This window comes from Bos javanicus, chromosome 26, assembly GCF_032452875.1.
Source record: "Bos javanicus breed banteng chromosome 26, ARS-OSU_banteng_1.0, whole genome shotgun sequence".
Classification (NCBI taxonomy): Eukaryota; Metazoa; Chordata; class Mammalia; order Artiodactyla; family Bovidae; genus Bos; species Bos javanicus.
In genome coordinates, this window is record NC_083893.1 from 22,931,231 (window position 1) to 22,954,571 (window position 23,341).

Sequence of the window (23,341 nt, forward strand, 5' to 3'; positions counted from 1 at the left end):
AAAAGGGAGCAAGTCCCCCACCCAAACAGATCTTCTTTGGTCCTTCCCCGCTGCTATTTACTCTCTTCTCAGCAGCATGGGAGTGGGGGTGGGGGAGGTTGGAGGAGTGTGAAAGGAATTCGGGGAAAAACAGGATGCCTGAGTTCTCTATCCCGATTCGCTTGACCCCTGAAAAGGTGCTTCCTCTCCAGGGCCTCGGTTTCATCTTTAAAGTGGATTGACGGAACAGACCTGTCCACCTTGCAGAGGTGCCTGAAACCCTGGTAATGGATGGGAAGCAGTTTTCGTTATGAAGAGGCAGGTGAAACGGTTGCACGAAGGGAGAATGCAACCCTGCTAAGGCGGGTGTGAGGGTCGGGGAGCTCTAGGGACAGCAGTAGCCCTCTGCGTCTTTCACACCCTCCCTGACAATGGATGATGGGGAAAGCACTGCTCCAGATGTTCCCTGGAGCGGACTCTGAACTAGGATCTGGGGACGCGGTGAGAGGACGACCCACAGTCTGAACCGAGAGGTCTGAGGGGCCGCTGCCCTTGGGCGGGCCCAATCTTAGACCCCACAACTAAATCCCCAGACCAACGCCAGGCCAACCAAGAAGCAATATTCTTGGTGGGCCGACCTGAACATTTACTCTTCTCAGGATTCCAGACCTCCCGGGTAAAGGAAAGGGACCTAGCTGGAGATATAATCCTTCTCGCCTCCAACATTTCTCCCCAAAAGGCGTAAACCCGTTCCAAATCTTCTGGGAGTGGAAGGGGTTGAATAGCTCTGTACCTCACAATCAACCAGGGATGGGAGGTTTGGGCAAATTTGCTTCATTAAGGAACATAAATTCTAACTTTGCCCCTTCAATTCATTCACTAATTCTTGGATATCCACTCCGTGTCAAACAATGAGAGCCTGGACAGTTTCTCCCCATTTTTCAAACTCGCTAAACGCGACCAGAGGGCAGAGAAAGCAGGCCCAGAACCTTAGAATCTTGGCCCCGCCCCTTATACGTTTGACTTTGCCTGCTCCTCCCATCACTTCACTTAGACGCGGCCACTGGCCCAAAACGAAAAAAGTCAGTCTCTGCTGAACCATCGTATTCTTCAGCCTCCAGTCTCAAGCCCTATAGCGGAGAAAGCGAGGTCTCAGTTTACACCACCGGTCTGTTCCGCCTTCGGTTTCGGGATCCATCCGGAACGCTTTCAGATAGGAGCCTCAGTGAGCCGGCACTCGATTGAATCGGTCTGTCTCTGTAGCTCAAGAAGGCGGGTTTGCTGCGCCTGCTCCAAGGCCACAGCGAGAAGACCTTACTGCGCACGCGCAGTAGGCAGCCGATGGAGCCACCGATGGACCCGTCCGGAGGGGAGCAAGAGCCCGGAGCCGTCAGGTACCTAGCACCGGAGGGGCCGAGAGAGGGAAGAAGGGCCTGGGGGAGTGGAGCTGAACCAGGGCCGGGCCTGGGGGCCGCTTTTAGGAGCCTAGGCTCAGGAGCATAACGGAGGCGGACTCGCAGGTAACAGTGACCCGGGGACGCCGCCGCCAACGCCCTTTTACCCACAGGCTCCTGGATTTGCCCTGGGAAGACGTGCTGCTCCCACACGTCCTGAGCCGGGTGCCGCTGCGCCAGCTGCTCTGGCTGCAGCGCGTCAGTCGGGCTTTCCGGGCGCTAGTGCAACTGCACCTCGCCCGGCTGCGCCGCTTCGACGCCGCTCAGGTGAGCCTGGGGCTGGAGCCCCGCCCCCTTCTGGATACTGCCCTCCCCCGCCCCCCGCCACCCCGCGCGCGCCCCGCCCCCACCCCCCAGTCTCCAGCCCGGAACATCCAGCCCCCAGCCCCCAGCCCCTCTGTCTACCCTTCCAGATCGCCCGTGGGCCTCTAGGAATGCCTGGGAAGCGATCCACCCAGCGAGAAGTACTCTCAATGGGGGAGTACCAGGGATCAACTTGAGGGCGCGTAGGGTCTCTCCTGGGAGGGCAGGTGCCAAGCCCCGAGGGCAACCTGCTGCCAGGAAAGAACTCCTCAGGGGCGAGTAGGCAGAGTCCTCCCCCGGGAACAGCTGAGAGTCGAGGTGCCTCCCCGCCCATAGGTGGGTCCGCAGATTCCACGGGCCGCATTGGCCTGGCTGCTGCGGGACGCCGAGGGGCTGCAGGAGCTGGCGCTGGCGCCGTGTCACGAATGGCTGTCGGACGAGGATCTGGTGCCGGTGTTGGCGCGGAATCCGCAGCTGCGGAGTGTGGCGCTGGCCGGCTGCGGGCAACTGAGCCGCCGCGCGCTGGGGGCGCTGGCCGAGGGCTGCCCCCGCCTGCAGCGCCTTTCGCTCGCGCACTGTGACTGGGTAGATGGGCTGGCGCTGCGCGGCCTCGCTGACCGCTGTCCGGCCCTGGAGGAGCTGGACCTCACCGCCTGCCGACAGCTCAAGGATGAGGCCATCGTATACCTGGCGCAGAGGCGCGGCGCAGGCCTTCGCAGCCTCTCCCTAGCGGTCAACGCCAATGTAGGGGATACCGCCGTCCAGGAGTTGGCTCGGAACTGCCCGGAACTCCAGCACCTCGACCTAACAGGGTGCCTCCGCGTCGGAAGCGACGGTATCAGGTACCTGGGCCTGGGGTCGGTGAGATGGGAGAAGAGCGATCGCTTAAGTCTCTGGGGATAGAGGCGGGCTGTAGTTGGCAGAACTGGGGTTTCTGGATCTTTCTACTAGCACGGAACTGCATTCTGAACAGGAAGTGCCTCCAGGAATACCTAGGCCAGAGATCCCATAGTTGAAAAACTTTACTGAACTCGTATTTACACCTTGGGAGATTTCAGAAACAAAGTCAGATTTCTGGCTATTCTTCAACAAGGGGAAAACCTTGCAATCCTGGGGCATGAAGTCTCTGGTTCACTGGAGGCATTGAGTGTATTGACCTCAAATTAGGCCCCTTCGGAGGGAAGCATGCCACAACTGGAGGAAGACTGGGCTCTGCTGGCTCCCCCACCGCGTGTGTAGCGGCTTCACGCCCTTTGCCTCCCCCTGCTCCTCCCCCAGGACTTTGGCAGAGTACTGCCCTGCGCTGCGCTCGCTGCGGGTGCGGCACTGCCACCACGTGGCCGAGCCCAGCCTAAGCCGCCTGCGGAAGCGCGGTGTGGACATCGACGTCGAGCCGCCGCTGCATCAGGCCCTGGTACTGCTGCAGGACATGGTGGGCTTTGCACCCTTTGTCAACCTGCAGGTCTGACCCGCCTGCCGATGGGCACAGCTGGACTGTGTGGCCGGGGCCTCATTGCGAACTGTAAGGAAATTGAACTGTGGGGGCCTCCGGTGAGAGGCCAGTGCCCTGCCCCACCCTAGAGCTTCAAATAAAGAGCTTTTTACCCCCTCTTGCCTGGTGCCGCTGCCCTATTGGAGATAGGGGATGTAAAGTTGGGAGAGACACAGTATTCCAGCACCCCAGCTATGAAATGACCAGAATGCACTCACATCTTCCTGGGGCTACCTTTACTGTGCCTGCGGCAGCTCCAAGAGGAAGTTAACACAGTAGAGCAAGGAAGTTGGGAAGGAAGGGGGACAGGAATTAGGGCGGGCCCTGTGTCGTGTGTAGGGCTCCTGCATCCCTCTGGGATCTGTGCCTAGATGGCTCGGGCAGAGTCTGGCAAGTGCCTCAGTGGAAGCGGTACTTTCTGGCTGGCTTGAGGTTGATGTATGTGGCCTTCATCTCCTCAGCCTCAGGGTTCCGCACATCTTTGAATCGCTCCCCTTTGGTGCTCACTATCTGGTTGTCGATGTATCGGATCAGCTTCTTGGGAGCCTGTCAGGCAATCAGGCAGTGAGCAGCAGAAGCCTGGAGACAGATGTGCCCGCTCCACGACCCCGATTGTCTCACCTCCTTAGGAGCCATAGGACGGTGAATCTTCTGATCCTCTGCACTATCCACCATCATGTACCTGCCAAAAACTGGCTGGGTGAAGCTCTTGCCACCCTGGGAAGACCCTCAAAGGTCCCAGCCCTGCCCAGCCCAGACTCACTTCTGCAGGATGAAGGATTTCAGCTCATCTTTTTGGGGGCCTCTGAGACGCCTAGGCAGGTCCTGCAGAGAGAAGCCAGGTGTAGGGCCTAGGGTACCAGCAGGGGAAGCAAATGGGGCTAGGCTAGGGGCAGGGGCTTAACACTAAGCTGGAGCATGGCTGAGGTTACATGGGGGGGGGGGGTGGTCTAGCAGAGGTTACCTGGTTGGGGCCATCCCAGGCTGGAGGCCCCTGCTTCCCCTCTACCAGCATCTGCACAGCTTCTTCCAAGTCCCCTCGAGCTTTGGCCAATACCCACTGGGCCTGCTCCACTGAACAGGTGGGGAACACCTCCAGGAGTACGTCCACCCCTGGCAGCAGCTCTTCCTCAGGGCCGGCTGCCTGTGGGCATAAATGTTGACAAAAGGCACTATTTCCTCCTTTCCAGCCCCCCGAGCTCCTTCACTGGTACCCTCCTCTACCAGTACCTCATCTTGGGTGTCCCCAGCAGAAGACATCGTCTCTTCTTTGAGCTTTTCGGGCCGCTGCAGGGGCTCTGGGGAGATAGATACCTGACCTTGGACCTCGGAGCTCTGTGGCTGCACATTCTCTTAAAGGGGCAGAAAGAGCAACAGGTTTGCCAGGGCTTTGGAGGAGGCAGTTTGAGTCACCCAGGGGCCCAATTCCCAGGCTCACCTTTGTTCCTGGCACCACTCAACTGCCCTGAGAGCTTCTGGATCATGTCCCCTATTGTACCCCTGAAAAGACCAGGAGGGTGGTTAAAGGACAACTCTACCACCCTCCACCATCTGCCAGCCCCCCTCGTCCTCTTGGCCCCAGCCAGGCCCCACCTGGGGATGTGGGCGAAGCCAGGCACATAGGCCTCCATCATTTCAGTGAAGGCTTCCATGTCGAAATTCTCCTCTGATGGGCCTGAGGGGCCCAGGTCCCCAAGAACCCCGAGCACATAGGAAAAGATGACGTCATCCAAGCCGCTGCAGGAAGGGAACAGACAAGCCCTGTTAGCCTGGGACTCCAGCTCCTGGCTTCCTGGGGACGATGAGGCAGACCTCAAGCCTGAAGCCTGGAGAGTATCCCACCCTCCCCCTTCCTCAGAGATTTGGTCTCCCCTTTGTTCAACAAGGGTGACGGGAACAGGATGAGAGGCAAGGCCACACCAGCAGATCATACTCAGCCCTTCCACATCTCAGGAACAGGGCTGAGTGCTTCCCACCCCAGTCTCTCCACTGGCCAGGGTCCAGAGTCCTGCCCAGCTACTCCAGCACTGGCCCAAGCATGACCCTTCTAGGAGAGCAGCTCCTACCTGAGGTCGGCCTCTGGGAGGTGCGTCTGGACAAAGGCAAGAAGGGCTGCACTGACAATCCTCTCCAGCTCCATGCTCTCTCCTCTGCTGAAGGGATACAAGATGGAGGCTTGTCAGGCCCTCTTCTGCCTGCCCCTGCCCACCAGGTCCGGGGGCAGCCAGCTCCTCCCTCCTGCCCTGCTGTGGAAACCATTTGTTGAAGTTGCCTGTAGCTTCCAACTCTCTGGTCCTCCCCCGCTCCCTCAAGCAGAGCCACAGCCCCCCCACCTCCCTCTCTCTCCACCTCCTCCAGCCTGAGACAGGACAGGACACTGTCTCAGGAGAAAGTTTTCAGAGTGGAGGTTTCCCTCCTCCCTCCCCCTGATCTCTCCCCATCTCCCCACCCCACTCCCCAGAAGTAGGCCCAGATCTTCTGGGAAGATGCCAAGGTCTTGAGGTCACATGCCTCCTGGCTGAGGAATCCCATCACTGAGAGGGCCACTGGGCCCCCAAGTTCAGCCACAAGGGGCCCATTGTCCAGCCCCCCAAGGAGCAGGCCTCAGGACTGAGCATAGCCATCCCCCCACCCAGAATGGGCCACCCACCCTTCAGACAAAGGGGCTTTTCTGGCTCTGGGGCCCAGATAGAAGAGGAAGTCTTTCATGAATTCTATCTCCCTGCCTGGTCCTTGCCCTCCAGCAGCTTGGGGCTATCTACAGAAGCTGTCCATTCTCGTTCCCAAGGCCTACGACGTCCTAGAAGATCTGGCCTTTGCCTACCTTCCAACCTCACCACTCCCTCCTAGCTCACTCCACCAGCATCCTTGGGGTCCTTCAAACTCGCCCAGCTTCTTCCTGCCTATCTCTTCCAGATATCCACATGGCTCATCCCCTCACCTCTGCCAGGGCTCTGCTCAAATGCTGCCTCCAGAGAGACTGTCCCTGACTAACCTACCAAAAATAAGCATTCCCCATACTCCCCAATCTCTTTCTCTGCTTTATTTTCTACATGGCATATACTACAGTTTAATGTTATTTTTATGTTTATTTGCTTATTGTCTCTCCTCCCCCATAAAACATAAGCTTCCAGAAGAGGGAGTTGGGAGGGACTTTGTCTTATCCTTTGGTATAGCCCTAGCACTTAGAGTGGAGAAGGAAATGGCAGCCCACTCCAGTGTTCTTGCCTGGAGAATCCCCAGGACGGGGGAGCCTGGTGGGCTGCCGTCTATGGGGTCAATAAGAGTCGGACACGACTGAAGTGACTTAGCATAGCACTTAGAGGGAGAAGGCAGTGGCACCCCACTCCAGTACTCTTGCCTGGAAAATCCCATGGATGGAGGAGCCTGGTAGGCTGCAGTCCATGGGGTCAATAAGAGTCAGACACGACTGAGCGACTTCACTTTCACTTTTCACTTTCATGCATTGGAGAAGGAAATGGCAACCCACTCCAGTGTTCTTGCCTGGAGAATCCCAGGGACAGGGGAGCCTGGTGGGCTGCCATCTCTGGGGTCGCACAGAGTTGGACACAACTGAAGCAACTTAGCAGTAGCAGTAGCAGTAGCACTTAGAAAAATGCCTGCACTTAGTAGGTGCTTGATAAATACTTATTGACTTGTTTCAATCCTGCTTACATGCTTTTGACTCCATAAAGTCTGTATTTGGTAGTCAAGAACATACAGGTGGCAACAAACTGCTCCAGATCCATAGGTCCAAATGTCAGCTTATCCCACTTAGAAGACTCAGGAGCACCTACCCCCAATTCACCATATCCTTTCCGTCTGTGTATACCTCCTCCAAACAGGTACCTCCTCCTGTTTCACTAGCTGACACAACTTGCTCAGCTGCCAAACCTGAACTTGGGGGTTACCCTGAGCCTCACCCTCTCTCAACCCCACCTGCTGCAGTCAGTCAGTCACCAGGTCCCGGTCAAGTCTGCTGCCTTATTATTCTCCATGCTAGCCACTTCTCCCCAGCTTCAGTCTGGCTTCTGCTCCAACATCTCTACCAAATCTTCTCAGGCTAAGGTCAGGAGTTACTGTTTTCAGGTTTTGGTCTAATTGTTTTTGTTGTTTAGTGGCTAAGTTGTGTTCAACTCTTACGCAACCTCATGGACTATAGCCCTCCAGGATCCTCTGTCCATGTGATTTCCCAGGCAAGAATACTGGAGTGGGTGGCCATCTCCTTCTCCAGGGGATCTTCCAACTCAGGGATTGAACCCACATCTCCTGTGTTACAGGCAGATTCTTTACTGCTGAGCTCCTGGGAAGCCCTAATTGGTCTAATTAGGTTGAACCATATGAATTTGCCAATATTATCAATTTTTTATCAAGAAAGAGAGAACGGCCATTTCTTATACTGTCACCTCATATTTGCCCTTTCAGCAGCATCAGTATTGGTCTAGGAGGCATCACGTCCTCCTGTTTCTCTTCCACCTCCCTAGCCATTACTTCTCAGGCCATCCCTGCCCCCTCTCCTCTTTTTCCCCTCTAACTGTGGCAGCAAAGCTCAGGCTCAAAGCTGCTTCTCCTCTTTCTTCAGTCTGCACCCTCTGTCTCTGGAAGATCTCATCTGGGCCCACATCTTCTTGTTCCAACTCCATGTCACCAATTCCCAAATGTCTAATTCTCTAGTCCAGCCTCCTCCTCTGAGCTACACACTTGTACATCTATCTCTCTGACACCTCCACGGGGATGACTTAACGTGTTCCAAACTGACATTCTCCCAAGTTGTCTACTCCTCCAAGGCTGTCCCTGTCCCCTGTGTATACCTGTCCATGTACCCAGCTGTTCCTGCCACAAGTCTGAGACGAGATGCTGTGAGGATCCCTGACACCATCCTACCGTCTGCCTTCCCACATCCAATCAGTCACCAAGCCCTGACCATTATCTCTCAACATATCTACTTCTCTCCATCTCTCCTCCCACTGAGCTCCATCTCTTGTCTTAACTGCAAGTTTCCCAGTCGTTCTCCTCACCACCATCTTTCCGCCAACAACCTATTTTCCACAAACATCATGGCTGTACAATCTTTACAAAAAATCATGTTCTTCCTGCATAACATCTGTCCATGATTTCCTGTTTCCAGATTAGTCCAGATTCTTTTTGTGGCCCTCAGTTCAGGGCCTTACTCCTGCCTCTGTCTCTCCAGCTGTCATGTACCACTGCCCGCCCCCCTCCCCACCCAGATCACTCCCCTCCACCCTGGCTTGCTTTCACCTTGCCAGCACTCCAGCTTTTTCACGGCAAGAGTCTCTTCATGAACTGTGTCCTCTGCCTGGGTAACCTGCTGCATCCACACCTTCACTTGCTAACTCCTCTTACCTCTCAGGTTTCATTTTACAGTTTCCTTCAAGGGATGCTGTTCCTGACCCTCTAGAACTGGTTTGGTCTCTATCTTACACCATTACTGCCGACTACACTTTTCCTTATTTAGCAACACCTTTTATAGCTATAATTTAAAAAATTACTGGGGCAATGTGTAATGATTCTTCCACTTGCTTCATGAGCGTAGAGACTACACACCTGGTTTACTGATCAATGTACACTCAATAAAGTTACTTTCCACTTCACAAATGAAGAGATTGAAGCTCAGTGGGTTTAATGACTTGCCCAGAGTCACCTGGCTTGACTGTAGTAGTCAAGAGATAAATCCAGGACTTTCTAGTTGAGTGTATATTCGAGGGGCTACTTTGGGAATGGGGGGATGTCAAGACCTCCAATTGGGTTGAGATAGGGCTGCCATCTATGATCACAGTTCCCTGGTCCCCTGACTGGTAACACAGAGTTGCTGTGACAGTACAGGGTCACTTGGGACAGCAGAACTGAGAAGCCCTATCCTACCAGGGGAGGCCAGCCTCTTGCTTCAGACCCTAGTATGGGCCTTGGCGAGGAGTTTAACTGCTCAGACCAGGCATACCAGATCCATCATGCTGCTCCCCCAAGAAGTCAGCCCCCTGTGGAGACCAACATCCACCCCAGGTTATACCACTCCTGGCTGCTAGCAGTTGTCTGCCAACCTCTGCGAGGACCAAGGTCCATGGATGCTGCATGAAAGCTTCTAGGGAAGAAGCTCTCAGGGATGTGGCTGATGCCTAGCTTCTAGCCAAGGTCCAAGAAGTTATTCATGGGAAACACCTCACTGTGCTCAAATAAAAGTCTTCCTGCCCTGAGCTTTTGCTCTGGCTTGTTTCCTAACAGAATGTCCCCCTTCCTCCTGTTCTTGGGCTGCCCAAACTTTCCCCAGCCTTCAAAGCTTGCCAGTTCTTTCTTTCACCCTTCTCCACTCCTTAGGCTTCACTGGCATTCCTTTCCTACCCAGCACCTTCTCCTAATATTTCTCCTCATAGTCCCTAAGTTGGGGAAGCTGCAGCCCAAACAGCCAGGCTTCTCCAGGGTCAGAACAGGATTTCCCCAAGACTTTTCAAATTCTGGATATACCCCTCAGAACCCCATTACATGCTGGGCGCTCCAAATCAGGGTTCACTGGTTAGCTGCACCCATGAAATGTGACTGACATCCTATTGTGAGTCTTGTTTGAATACCTCTAATGAAGGTAATAATATTTAGCATTTACTGACTGCTTACAGGGCTTCCCAGGTGGCACTAGTGGCCCTAGTGGCACTAAACAAACAGAGGTGGGTTCGAGCCATTGGTCTGGAAGATCCCCTGGAAGAGGGCATGGCAACCCACTCCAGTATTCTTGCCTGGAGAATCCCCTGGACAGAGAATTCTGGTGGGCTGCAGTCCATAGGGTCGTATAGGGTCACACAGAATCGGACACAACTGAAATGACTTAGCACTCATGGATGACTGCTTAAGATCTGCCAGGGATTGTTCTGTGCTCTTTACATGTATTAACTTACCTAATCCTCACAATTACCCTAATATATAGATACTAATATATCATATTATCCCATTTACCCAAAAGGAAATGGACACATTGTGAGGTTAAGTAACTTGCCCAGGGTCACAAAGGAAGTTAATGGCAGCTTTATACCCAGGCAGTCTGGCTCCAAAACCTTCACTGTTAACCACCATACTACACCACCTTTCATGATGCAAAGGGTCTGTCCCCAACCTATGTTCTGATCCTCCTCTCCTACTTGGCTAGGCCTCTTGCCTACCTCAGAATCTTTGCTCACACCATTCTCCCCACTCAGAATGTCTTTGCCCCTTTGCCCCTCACTTTGCAGACTCACTTCCCCTTTGGAGCCAACAATGACTGCCCCATCCTCACTGGCCAGGTGGCCTGGGAGCATCTCCGGGAGCGCACAGCCCTGAACTCTCCAGATGCTCCATAATGCCTCCTCCCCTCCCCAAACAAATTTAAGTGAAACTGGGGAAAGAAGTACTATGTTGTTCCCTTCAGGTGGGGATGTGCCCCAGGTGGAGGGAGACCAGTAGGCCATGTGGGAGGAGTCCTGGGAAGCGGAGTGGAAGAAGCCCCGGGCATCGAGAGTCTAGAAACGAGGTCTTCACTGCTTCTCCCAGATTCTATGAAGCCCGGCTCCTGGGGCCCTGGTACACAACGCAGGTTCCAGAGGACATCATAGTCCCCTGACCCTCAATGCAGCTCTTAGAAGCACCAAGGGGATCGAGGGGTATACGGGACTCCGGCATCCAAAATCAGGCGGGAGTATAAATGCGGGGTGATGGGAGTACAGGAAGTGGGGCCACAATGATGGCCGACCCCTGAAGCAGCAGCTCCCTAAACGAGCTAGCGGGATACCCCTAAGCATCCAGAATAGTGGGCCCGAGGGCACATGGATGTGCTTGCGGCCCTGGGGGACACGATGAGGGAGGCCTGAGCAAGCTAAAAAGCGCCTTAATACAGGCTACGGCGAGACTCAGAGATGGGGGTCTGGCGGGCCCCGGGGGTACCGTGGGGAGACACACAGGACGGGTACCCTGGGTCAATGCTCTCCGCGACTCTTCCAGCCCTGAGCCGGGGCCTGGAGGGGGAATCACCTGCTCCGTCGGGCGCCGCCGGCGACTTGTCCCGCGCGGTGCAGCTCGCATGCCCCCAGCCCCACCAACGAGATCAAAGGCGGGGCCCAGAGCGGTTCACTTCCAGAAGCGCTGTGGTGGCCATTTTTAAGAAGGGCAATTGCCCATAAGTGGGCGGGGCTTCTGTTTCCAGTCCCATTTGTCTCAGGGTTTTGGACGGGTTCTCGCGGCGGCCATTTTTTTTTGAGGGTAGGGAGGAGTTAGGCATGAAGATTACGCCGTGGGTGGAGTCTCACCGACTGACTGTATGCCCTCCTAGTTCCTTGTCTGCCCAGACCAAGGACGTTTGGCCCAACCCAGTGTATTCCCATCCACCTTATTTCCGAGCCCCCCAAATCTCGCTCAAATCCTGTATCTTCCCCTCGACTTCTCCTTGTTTTTCCCGTCTTCCCACAAACCCGTGGCTCACTGGTTAATTCTGGTGGCCCCTATACTCCTAGACCTGGTGTTCCCCAAATCCCACTCTCTCCTCCTACGTGTCCAGTCCAGATTCAAGCCCTGTCACCCATCAAAAATAATCAGCCTAAATTCATTCCCATGCTGAAGAGAAGCATTTGGGACAGCAAATTTTGCTCCCTATGTCAGCAAATAGGAGGAGGTCTTTGATGTTGTCATAGGGCATGGGAACTCCCCATTCTGGTCTCCCAAGTCTATTTAATTAAGGCTTCTGTTTATCAATTTTTATATAGGCCACACGTTGCCCAGATAACTCTTAAGTACTGACTTACCCGCCATGAAAGTGTGTGCATGTGTTTCGGGCTCCTTGTGACCCCATGGACTGTAGCCCCCAGGCTCCTGTGTCCATGGAATTTTCCAGGCAAAAATAGTGGAGTGGGCTGTCATTTCCTCCTCCAGGGGATTTTCCAAACCCAAGGATCGAACCTGCGTCTCCTGTATTGGCAGGAGGATTCATTACCACAAAGCCACCAGAGAAGACTATATCTGCCCCTATGCATTCTCTTAACAGCTATGTCTCCCCAAGATTAGGGTGGCTACAGGGCCTAAGTTTGGGTGGTTTGGATGGGGGAAGGGGCAGCAGGTGCTCTGAGGACCCACCTGAGCTCAGATGCAGGATGCCTGCAGGCCAGTACCTCAATGCCCATGTTGGCAGGGCTCCTCATTTAGGACAGGATGGCTGAACCCCAGTACCCAGTAAAGCCCCAGCTTCCTCTTTCTGTTCCTGCTACCTCAGCTTCCCGGTGCTATCCAGGGGGGAAGTCCAGAGCCTTCCCTTCCCAGAAGTCCTTCAATGTGTCATGATGGAAGGAGTTCCATTCAAGAATGAGCTCTCCCATTCCCAGTCACGAGGCTGAGCCTCTTTTCAGGTCTAGTCCCCCTGTAGGGTGCTGGGGGCCCAGAGATTGTCACTATGCTGAGGAGCTCATGGTCCAAGGTAGAAAGTCCCATTCTCTATTCCCTAAGGACAGAAGCAATGCCATAATATGGAGAAAAAGAGGATCACCACTCCCTATTCCAGTCCTGTCCCTCACTTCAACCTCCCACCTCCCCACCAGGATTCTCTGGCCTCAAAGTGAGCAAGATGTGGGCTGCTGGGGAAAGAAGGAGGGAGCACTTTGGCGTCGCGTCTCCCATAAAAGCTCTGCTGCTGCCAGCCTGGTGCTGCTGGGGTTAATGAAGGGTGGGGTGACAGCCACTTTGAACTCTGGCCAAGCAGGCCCCTGGGAAGGAGGTGATGGATGGCTGCCAGGCCTCTAAAGACTAAGCCGTCGCTCCCCTACCCCAGCCCCCAGTCCGTCCTCCTCTCCCCTCCATTGCACAATACTGATGCCTCTTCTCTCCCTACCACCCCCATTACAGGAATTTCCAGGTTTCCTCAGTAGAGCTGTCCCTGGTTCCAAGCCCAAGACCCTGGCGACCATCCCTGAGACTGTACCTTTCCCCCTTCCCAACAGCCTGTTTCTTGAATGGCAGTGGATGTAGCTACTTATCATGGGAAAGAACTTCTTGAGGTTTTGGGGAAAGACCATTTAGGGGGAGCCCCTCAATTCCCAGCTCAGATTCTGGAGGGTCTCAACTCTGTGCAGTAAGAGTTGGGTTCTGGAATCAGAGGACAGACGGTGGGCTGGGGAGAGGGCCCACCACAGACACAGGGACACATACAAACCATAATCAGGAGCTCCAGGGAACACTAGTCCCATGCGACATTCACACTGCCTGGGCCTTAAGCCCCTGATTTTTCTGTTCCCTCAGGTCTCAGTATCTATCCACGGAATGGGAATAAACTCCACTCATGCTTTGGATGCAGCTTGAAGCCACATGATGTAGAAGGAGGTAGACTGATACCCCCTTCCTCCCCATTCCATGAGTGAATTCTGCAGCTGATGCTGGGCCTCCTAAGCTGAAGGGGAAAGCTAGAATCTTGTGCTGAAAGCCTCCACTAGCACATCAGCTCCCCACCATTCAATCTCAGAGTGAGGAACTGGGCTTGAATTAGGCAGAAAGGGCAGATTTCCCAGACATTAAGGGCAGAGAAAGAACCCAGGCGGCTGGCTTCAAGGGGTGGGAGGGACTCGTCAGAGACTGAGGTGAGGAAGGGGATGCTTTGAAAGATTGGGGGGCGTGGAGAAGGGGGTCCCCATTCTTGCTTGAGGTCAAAAAGGGCTCTCTGGGCACGGTGCCCGGCCCTCCCACACCTTCCTCCTTTCTCAGAAGAGCCAGGATGGGGCGGGGGCGGGAGTTGGCTGGGGCGGGGCCTATTTAAGGAGCAGTCTCTGGGAGCATCACTGTAGATCCAGCTCCAGGAGGGAGAGGAGAGGCTTCAAGGGTAAGTGCAGACCTGTTTCTTTCAACTCAAGTTGGGGGTGGTAGTGGAGGGTGGCTCTTGAGCCTGCCGGCCTGCCTTTACCTCTCCAGAGACAGGCTGCAGCTCTGCCCTGAGTGGGAATAGCACCCCCGTCCTCAGTTTAACTCTCTAGAAAGTCACAGTGTGTTTCAGGGGAGTCTTTTCTCTTCCATTCCCTTATCTATACCAGGTACTTCCTGTCTTCATTTCAGGCGTGTGTGTGTGTGTAGGGGCGCGGGCAGTGGTTTCAGGGAGCTTGGACTCCTGGGCCTCTATCTTGGGGATCCACATTTTGTGGGTCTTGTTTGGCTCAGGAGGCCTGTCTCTAGAGAAATACCCTCTCAGTGTACATGCTCTAGCTCTTCCCCCAGTCCCTTGTCTATCCAGTTCCACCCCTAGGTCCATTGGAGCACATTTGGACAGGGGATGACGGGACCCATTCTGCATGGAATCTCTACCACGGCCCTGAGCCCCCACCCCTCATATCTAATATCAGTATCCTGTTGGAATTGAGAGAACCTTTGCCTCTTCTAGCAATGGACCCCTATTTTCTGCTCCAAGCTCAGACCCTTCCTGGAATAGGAGGAATCTTGAGATCTCAGGTTTCTCACCTGACCCATCCTGGGGATGAGGAAAGATTCACAGAAGAGAGTGCAGGAGGGCAGCATCAAGGTTAAGAGAACTTTGGCCACCTGGCTCTGAGAACTGAATTCCATAGGCTGTGAGCTCTAGCAAATGCCCTAGGGACTCAGTTCTGGTGCCCGGCTGTGCTACACCATCAATACTGAAGTCACGGGGCATCAGCCAGTTGCTGCCACTGGCTCGATCTTTTAATAACTTCAATTCAAGCCACTCTCTTGTCAAAGACTTCAATGGCTCCCCAAAACTCCTCACTTTGCCGTTAAAGTCTTTCAAAGTATGGCCTCCACTTAGCTTTGAAGCCTGATCTTCCACTGCTTCCTGGTTATAACCTGTCCTCCAGTGAAACCCTGCTCCTCCCTGCTCCTTCTGCCATGCTTTTACTCGTGCTGACCCCTCCTCAGTTCTTCTCGGGACACCTCCTTTCCATCACTGTCAGATTCCTACACATCCTTCAAAGTCTTTCTCAGATGCCTCTTACGAGAAGCTTCTTCAATGCCTCAATGATGCATACGATGTCCTACAAATCCTCCACACTCTGCTTCCAGTGGGGCTTGATTCATGAGCCCCGTGATGACTAGTCTAGTGTTCCTCACAGAGTGGCTGTTCAATAAATGTTCCTTGTATTTTGCTGAGCATGTCTCATGTATGAAGAGGCCTGTATGTAAAGGCCACAGTCAGATTTCCCAGGTGTACTCTGTGTATACCCTTGGGTAAGTTGTTAATTTCTATAGGCCTCAGTTTCCTCATCTGTAAACAGGGATAATAATTATATCCACATCAAGATTTTGTGAAAATTAAATGATAGTTTCTGTACAGGGCTTAGCACAGTGCCTGCACACAGTAAGTGCTCAGTTAAGTGTGTAAGATTGTTGTGATTATTACCCTCCTTTCAGTAGAATGTGAGTTACCCAGTTGGGAGGTGGGATAGGGTTTAAAATTGGTCAGTCATGGTTTATTGGCAAAGGGCTCTAAACCAGATGCCAGGATTGGGTAAGGCTGGGGCGAAGCCAGGAGGAGAAGGCCATCAGGATGAGAGTTTGGTGGCTCAAGCCCCACTGAGGGACAGTACTACTGTGTGACCTTGGGTGAGTCACCCCTCTCTGGCCTTGGTTTCCCAACACGAGGTAACTTGAGGAGGTTGAGCCAGATAAACAGTAAAGTCTCCGGCAGCTCTGATGTTTTATGAGTTCTAAGCTTCTAAGGGTTAAGTTCAAAGAAAAGATCAAAGAAAGAAGCATCTAGGACTCCCTGCAGGGCTTCCTTACAGCCACAGGGCTGGAGCATGGGGGTTTGGAAGCAGTGGCAGGCTGGACTGAGCTGAGTGGCAGCACTTCCTTCAAAAAGTCTATAATTGGGGACCTCCTCCCTCACTGGGGCTGGGGGACAGGGGTAAATTATGTGCAGCTTCTGGACATTTCCAGGGCATAAGTGGAGGCCTTAGGGAAAGAATGTGTGTGAGCAATGTGGATTCTCAGAGATGAGGAGAGTTGAGAGACTTTAAGAGTGGGCTTGAGAGGGTAGAAGAGGAAGGGGATTCAGAACACACTTTATATGGTGGGAGATTCATGATTTACTTAACCTGCTTTGTTTCAAAAGAAAGAAAAGAAAAAGGATTTGAGGAGGCTTACCAGCATGTAGAAAATATCTCTAAGATTAAAATATAAAATCTGTGACAAATTACATTTTAAATGTGTATCCTTTTTGATCCAGAGACTCAATATCCTTATTATCACTATTTTTAGTTAGAAATTGTTTCAGACTTACAGAAAAGTTGGCAGAATAGTACAAAGAACTCTGACTTAGCCTTATACCAGATTCACCAACTGTTAACCTTTCTTTCTTTTTTTTTTTTTTTCAAGTATCACAATGTTTATTGATAGATACAAGTATATAAAATCAGGGCATGAACATGACTTGATAAATTAAGTAGACTTAATTTCAATACTATAATAAGAGGGACCAATTCAAATTCTTACCATTTGTTTCACTCCCACAAAGACCACTTCAAGGGCATTTACGATCTCTCAAAACTGATCAGTTTTGTGCAAGTAAACCATGTTTCTTTTAAAAAGACTTGTGCACTTGCCCAGGCTCAAGAATATTAAAATCTAGCACATAAAGCCCATTACTAGAGGTAGAAATACAGGCAATATACTATTATGGCAACAACCATCAATTACAGTTAAGAATTTTTCTGTAACAACCAAATGGATAATCAAATATTGCAACAACTCAAGTATTACTGAGCAAAGTGCATTTCTACAGTATTCAGTGTTGCTATTCAGTTTTCTAACTTAAAACAGCCTATGATAACTGGCAGCAAAGAAGGTCCTTGCAATAGACTGCCTCTGCTTGAGAACTTATGATGTAATTATTGCATGCTGCTAATATACTATCTAAACATTAAAGATACTCCTAAAATATTTGATGGTAGACTATTAGTCTTTCTTTCTTTTTTTTTTTTTTTACCATATTGCTTTCTTTAATCTATAGTCCTCATTCAAATCTTGCTACTTGTCCCAACATTGTCCTTCATAACAATGTTCGTTCTAGGCTAGTATCCAAAAGAGGATCATGCGTTGCATTTAGTTTTCATGTCTCTTTCATCTCCTTTGACTTGAAACCTTTGTCTGTTATGACACTGACATTTTCGAACAATTTTCTCTCAATTTAGGCTTATGTTTCCTCATGATTATGCCTTACCACTGAATTTTTGATGTTGTATTTTTCAGTTTAACATATCCAAAGCACATGATGTCAATTTGTATCCATTAAAGAAAAAATTTAAAGACCCTAATTAAAGATGGTAAGAAAAAAAAGATGGTAAAGAAAAAAAAAACGATAAGAAAGATTTTGTTTAAGAGGGACTACTGCAATGGGGTTATTAACGTGTTTACCCACCACTTTTCCCTATTATACTATTAGGTTACTATTTTCTTCAGGTTACTACTTTAAAATTTGTAATTAATAAATATCTTATTGGAACATATCTGAAACTATATAAATATCAGGTTTTTCATCAAACTTTCACCCATTAGTTTTAGTATCCAGAAATGATTCTCACTTGAATCAGTCATTACTGTGATGATTGGGAATGGTAATTTTCTAGTTTCATTTTTCCTTCTTCTATAAGGAGAGCTTTCCAGTCACATGTATTTATTTAGTTAATATTAGCATGGACTTAGGAATCCTTATTTTATTCAGTAGGTTATAATCTGTTACTGTGACTGTTTTGATGCTTAAAGTGTCCTTGATTTGGTCAGTGGAAGTCCCTTCAAGTTGGCTCCTTTGTTCTTTTGATATTTTTGAGGAGTCCTTTAATTTCTGGCACAAGTTGTTCCAGGCTCATCTTGTACCTTTCCTGCCACAGCCTTGAAATCAGCCATTTTCCCAAGGGGAGTGGTTCCTTTTTTGGAGGATGGAATTTAGAATCAAAGATCTGGGCACTGGCTGTGCTTGTTGCTACTAGGGTGTCATTGTTCAATGATTCAATCTCTAATTCTAACGTTTCAGATTCCACAATTTAACACTTGTATCTGTGAACAAAGATGCATATTCAAGGACATTTATTTTCTCATCACTCTCTCAGCTTATTTCTCAAATGCCTCCTAACTGTTCTCCCTATTTCTACAGTGGCCCCTCTATAGTCTCTTTTCCACACATCATCCAGAATAATTTTTTAAAAATCTCATCACATTTCCCTGTGCTCAAAAATCCAAAATTTTCTACATGGCTTCAAGATGCCACAGGATCCAGCTTCATCTGTAACTTCATTAACTATTCAGTTCAGTTCAGTCACTCAGTCGTGTCTGACTCTTTGTGACCCCAGGAACCACAGCATGCCAGGCCTCCTGGTCCATCACCAACTCCCGGAGTCCACCCAAACCCATGTCCACTGAGTTGGTGACGCCATCCATTAACTGTTACATTTTCACTAACTCACCAGACAAGGACACCCCAGCCAAGGGTGTTTGTACTTGCTTTTCTCCCCCAGCTATTCAAATGGCTTGTAAAGGTCTTTATTAGGTCTCCACTGAAGAGTCACCTCTTCTGAGAAGCCTTCCGTAAGTATCCTGATGAAAACAGCACCCCATCACTTATTGCTGTATGACACTGCATTGTATATTCCCCTTTGCTTATTGTCAGTCTTCATTTCCCTACATTACATCTCTAGAGTAAGCTCTATCGAGGGCAGAGAGTTGTTTTTCTCCTAGAGCCCCAGTGCCTAGAATACTGCCCAGCATATGTGGGCTTTCAAATGCCTGTCAAGTCAGTGAAGATGACTTTCATTCCTTGGGACTTTTGCATTCACCATACTTTCTGCCTGGCTTCCCCTCACCCTTCTCTTTGCACAGCTAGCTTTTTCATATTCTTTAGGTCTCAGCTTAAATGTTTTCCATAAGGACAGAAACTACCATGGCTATCTCATTCACGACTATATCCTCAAGGCCTGCAATAGTTCCTGGCAAATAAAAGGCATTCAAGAAATGTGTTGGATGGATTTTTAATAGCTAAAAACTGGAAAGAATCCAAATGCTACAGACTGTTGAAGAATGAGGTAACACCATGTTCATTGGCATAAAACGATGTCCAAGATATACTTAATGTAAAAGGCAACAAGCAAAACTGCGATTCCTTTTATGTAGTTAATATTAGGTGCACAGAAAAAAATAGTAAAAAAACACTAGATTGGACCTCAGTGATCATTTGTGGGTGATGGGCTTCCCGGGTGTCTCTAGTGGTAAAGAACCCTCCTGCCAATGCAGGAGACATAAGAGACACAGGTTCAGTCTCTGGGTCAGGAAGATCCCCTGCAGGAGGATATGGAAACCCATTCCAGTAGCCTTGCCTGGAGAATCTCATGGACAGAGGAGCCTGGGGGGCTACAGTGCATAGGGTCGCACACAGTTGGACACAACTGAAGGGACTTAGCATGCCCACACAAAATATTAGAACAGATTTTAACTCTCTATTTTATAAATTTCTGTATTGCAAACTACTTTTTAAAAACAAATACTAAAAAAATAAAAAATAAAAACAAATACTAACCTTTGAGCACTTAGTATATGACAGTTACTGTGGTAAACATTTTGTGTGCAGGATTTCATGATATCTTCTCAATAATCTTATGAGATAGGTCCTGATACCATCATCCCCATTCGCGATGAGGAAATTGGTTCAGGGACATTAAATAGTTCACTCAAGATCACACAGCAGACCTAACACACTACAACAGCTCCCTGTGTTTCCATAATTTACAAAAAGAAAGAAAGGAAAATAAGCTGAAACTAGGGGTAATAGTTCAGGATCCAGGTTTTACACAAAAGATCCTAAGTAAATTTGGCTCCCTAGAAACCAGGGCAAAGAGAAAAATATGATCAATTATGAGATCCTTGGTGCTTCAAAGATAAAAAAAGCAAACCACTCATCAGGAGAAACATCTTTACCAAGTGCTGAGGTTTAACAGAACTTCTGCATGAACCTCATAATTATAGCAGTGTTCAATCAAGTGATCTACAGTTTCAGTAACATACCTGTATACCCAGGTATCTTCTGGCCAACTACAAATGGAAGTTCACTGAAAGCAATTCCATGAGGAACCAACTTTATACAGCCTGGGTGTCAGATCTGGTGGTATGGCTAGACCCGTAGTTAAAATCGGATGTGTGGCTTAATCCTCCAGCAAACTCCTAGAATAGTGCACATTCAACCTATTAAAGACTGTTAGGCAGAAGGAGGAGACAAGATACAAATATATGTATGACTGAGTCCCTTCGATGTTCACCTGAAACTATCATAACATTGCTTATCGGCTGTCCCACAATATAAAAGTTTAAAAAGAATCGGGACACAAGATGTGACATCATCTTAGATTTCAACCCTGGTAAAATTTCCAGGTAGGCTGTGTTAGTTTTATTCTTCTTTAACAGATGACTAAACTGAGACTCAGAGAGTCTAAAAAATGTCAGTTCAGTTCAGTCAGACTCTTTGCAACCCCAAGGACTGCAGCACAACAGGCCTCCCTGTCCATCACCAACTCCTGGAGTTTACCCAAACTCATGTCAGAGCCAGCCCTAAATCTGTGTCTTAGGGATCCCTTCCTCAGCCATGCTTGCCATCCACACCTCAATAAAATAGCTGATGCCCTCAGAATCTCTCTGTGGATGGTGGGCTCAGGACCTAGGAGAGAGTCGTCTTGCACTGGAAGGCAGCTGGTTAAGGGAAAGTGGGGCCCGGCGAGTGAGGAAGCACACGTTTCCCACTCTAATCCCTGACACCTTGTACCCCAAAAAGGGAAGTAAAGCTCACATTACATAGATGAAGAAACCCCACCTCCACCCCCAAACATAAAAACAATCTTAAAGCCTACACCTGACTTCAGTCACTTGTCTTTACAAGCTGCGAATAAGTGGGCCCTCAGCTTGGGGAGTTAGGGGAGATTTCCTGGAGAGAAGAGACGAAAAAGGGCACGTGGGGGCTCATTGCAGGGCAGGGTTGGGCAGGGAGGAAACAGAGGGTCCAGGCCCTTCCTCCACCACACGCTCAGGCTTTCCAAGTCCCAGGAGAAGGAAGGAGTAACAGGACACCCACTCAGAGATCTCTATGATCCCTTTTCGCCCTCGCCCCACCATCCTGCAAAAACCTGAAATCAAGGAAGAGCCTCAAGCCGGTGGTGGTTAAAAAAAAAAAAAAAGGCAAAAGTACAGGTGACAGGTGCACCCAGCCCCAGCGCATAGCTGCGGCGGCAGGAGAACGGCGCGCGTGCTCACAGTCGCCTGCCGCCGGGCCTCGCGCGCCCCCAGCTCAAGCCTTCCTCTTCTTCAGGCGGCCGCGCTCCACCGCTTCCCCCGCGGGACTCTCGTCCCCGCTGTCGCTGCTGGCCGGCGGCCGCAGGACTCCCCTCTTGACGCGGTACTCGGGCTCTCGCAGGCGCGGCGCGCCTTGCAGCAGGAACTCGCCGCCGCGGTAGGTGACACGCACGTTGGTGCGCGGGTATGTGCCGTACACGCGGCGCAGCTCCCGGCGCACCGAGTCCGGCAGCTCGAGGCGCGGGCCAAGCGCGCGCTCCACACGGCCCCACCGCAGTTCGGCCTGCACGGTGCCGCCTTCCGGCCACTGCGCCCCGCTCTCGACTGCCGCCTGTCCTGTGGCTGCGGGCGCCTGCAGCGATGGCCCCAGGTAGCTGGGCGCGGGGAATGGCGGGCGCAGGGCCGCGGCGTAGGCCGGCGGGAAGGCCCAAAAAGGCGGCGCGACCTTCAGGGGCGCTCCGGTGGAGTGGAAGCAGTGGTATTCCTGCGGACCAGCCCACTCGCCGGCGCACAGGTCGCGGGGCCGGCTGCAGAAGTTATGGGCCTGGATAGCGGGCAGCAGCAGAGGGGCGGGCTGGTAGGTGTAGGTGAGGTGCTGCAGTAGAGGCCAGATGTCCTCCCCAGGCGCTCGGCAGTAGTATGCGTACATGGTCTGAAGTTCAGGCGGCCGGCGTGGTTCCTGGGGCCTTGTCCTGGTCCAGACCTGGAGTAGGGGAGGTGGATGCGCTTTGTTCTCAGGTCCACCGCAGATCCTGGTGACTAGTAACGCAGGCCTTGGTTCACAGCAGGAGCCCCTGCGATTGTGCCCCCGGCTTTGGGGAACTCTTCCTAAAGAGTTTGGCTACCAGGTCACCTCTTGTCCTAGGGCGGGACCCAAAGCCCAGGCTCCGAGCAGGCTAGAAGGACTCAAGGCCGTTTGAAGCCCCAGCCCTGAAATGCCCTTCCAGGTAGCTCCCCACTCACTTGTCTCCTTTAGCCTCGGGGAGCTGACCCCCAGCATTTGGAGGAACCAGAGAGATCCAGGAGCAGGGCTCCTCTCCACCGCTTTTCAGTTGATCTGCTGTTCTTCATGCCCTGACTCGGCCACACCTCCTGGTTTCCAGGCAAAGGGAAACACCTTTACCTTGCCAGAAGCCAGCCAGTCTGTGTTTACACTGGGTGAACCTGCTGGAATCATGCTGGCCCCAACTTAGACACAACATCCGTGAGGGTATCCCAGTGCCCTTTGCAATTAGGTTAGCTCTCTGTTATCCACATCCCGTTTTCCCAGTCAGATGGATTGAGTTATCCAGCATTTGAGTTAAGCTCCTCACCAGGCACTGAATCAAGTTGCTTCGTGGTTCAGTCGTGTCCAACTCTTTGAGACCCCATGGACTGCAGCACACCAGGCTTCCCTGTCTTTCACCATCCCTGGGAGTTTGCTCAGACTCATGTCCATTGAGTCGGCAATGCCATCCAACCATCTCATCCTTGTTCAAGTTGCTTATGAGCATCTAACTTCAAGTTTACATCAACCCTAGAAATGAGGTATTAATAGTTTCCCCACCTTACATAGCAAGAAGCTGCTTGTCTCAGATTTGGTATACAATGAATGTATTCTATGACTGGGGCTTATGTAAATATCTTGTCCAGACTCACATAGCTAGTTATGTTAAGGGTAAAATTCTCAAGACTTGTACTGTCAGTAATAGCATGATCACCAATCTATGCTGGGTCTGCTTTCCCGCTATCTGACTATCCTCCCCTCTAGAATGTTACATAAGAGCTTATAACTTTTTTCAAAGAACTTCTAATTCTTATTAGCCACATG

General features: G+C 51.1%; 3 protein-coding genes and 1 long non-coding RNA gene across 10 annotated transcripts; 1 reads left to right on the forward strand and 3 right to left on the reverse strand.

The window, feature by feature from the left end:
• The first annotated feature begins 187 nt into the window (after positions 1-187).
• Positions 188-3,349, forward strand: FBXL15 (F-box and leucine rich repeat protein 15). Of its 2 annotated transcripts, XM_061403262.1 has the most exons (5): positions 188-263; positions 1,243-1,373; positions 1,547-1,700; positions 2,073-2,578; positions 3,015-3,349. In XM_061403262.1, the coding sequence occupies exons 2-5, from the start codon at positions 1,321-1,323 to the stop codon at positions 3,202-3,204; spliced, it is 903 nt and encodes a 300-aa protein (XP_061259246.1). In that variant the 5' UTR covers positions 188-263; positions 1,243-1,320; the 3' UTR covers positions 3,205-3,349. The 2 variants fall into 2 exon arrangements, with proteins under 2 accessions (XP_061259246.1, XP_061259245.1); XM_061403261.1 differs by lacking the exon at positions 188-263 and having other exon boundaries at positions 1,216-1,373.
• Positions 3,350-3,449: 100 nt separating this feature from the next.
• On the reverse strand, positions 3,450-11,374 carry CUEDC2 (CUE domain containing 2). 6 transcript variants are annotated; one of them, XM_061403269.1, is made up of 9 exons: positions 11,239-11,374; positions 5,295-5,378; positions 4,822-4,965; positions 4,667-4,728; positions 4,459-4,526; positions 4,193-4,372; positions 3,992-4,053; positions 3,850-3,910; positions 3,450-3,774 (listed from the first exon to the last, which is right to left on the reverse strand). In XM_061403269.1, the coding sequence occupies exons 2-9, from the start codon at positions 5,366-5,368 to the stop codon at positions 3,628-3,630; spliced, it is 798 nt and encodes a 265-aa protein (XP_061259253.1). In that variant the 5' UTR covers positions 5,369-5,378; positions 11,239-11,374; the 3' UTR covers positions 3,450-3,627. The 6 variants fall into 6 exon arrangements, with proteins under 6 accessions (XP_061259253.1, XP_061259252.1, XP_061259248.1 ...); XM_061403268.1 differs by having other exon boundaries at positions 5,295-5,381; XM_061403264.1 differs by having other exon boundaries at positions 4,459-4,580; positions 11,239-11,373.
• A 5,180-nt stretch (positions 11,375-16,554) lies between these two features.
• On the reverse strand, positions 16,555-22,496 carry C26H10orf95 (chromosome 26 C10orf95 homolog). The gene is made up of 2 exons (XM_061403271.1): positions 20,257-22,496; positions 16,555-18,795 (listed from the first exon to the last, which is right to left on the reverse strand). The coding sequence occupies exon 1, from the start codon at positions 22,178-22,180 to the stop codon at positions 21,527-21,529; it is 654 nt and encodes a 217-aa protein (XP_061259255.1). The 5' UTR covers positions 22,181-22,496; the 3' UTR covers positions 16,555-18,795; positions 20,257-21,526.
• Positions 16,555-22,583, reverse strand: LOC133239337 (uncharacterized). Its single transcript, XR_009733795.1, has 2 exons — positions 22,495-22,583; positions 16,555-20,412 (listed from the first exon to the last, which is right to left on the reverse strand). It is a non-coding gene; the product is annotated as an uncharacterized LOC133239337 (long non-coding RNA).
• Between the last annotated feature and the right edge of the window lie 758 nt (positions 22,584-23,341).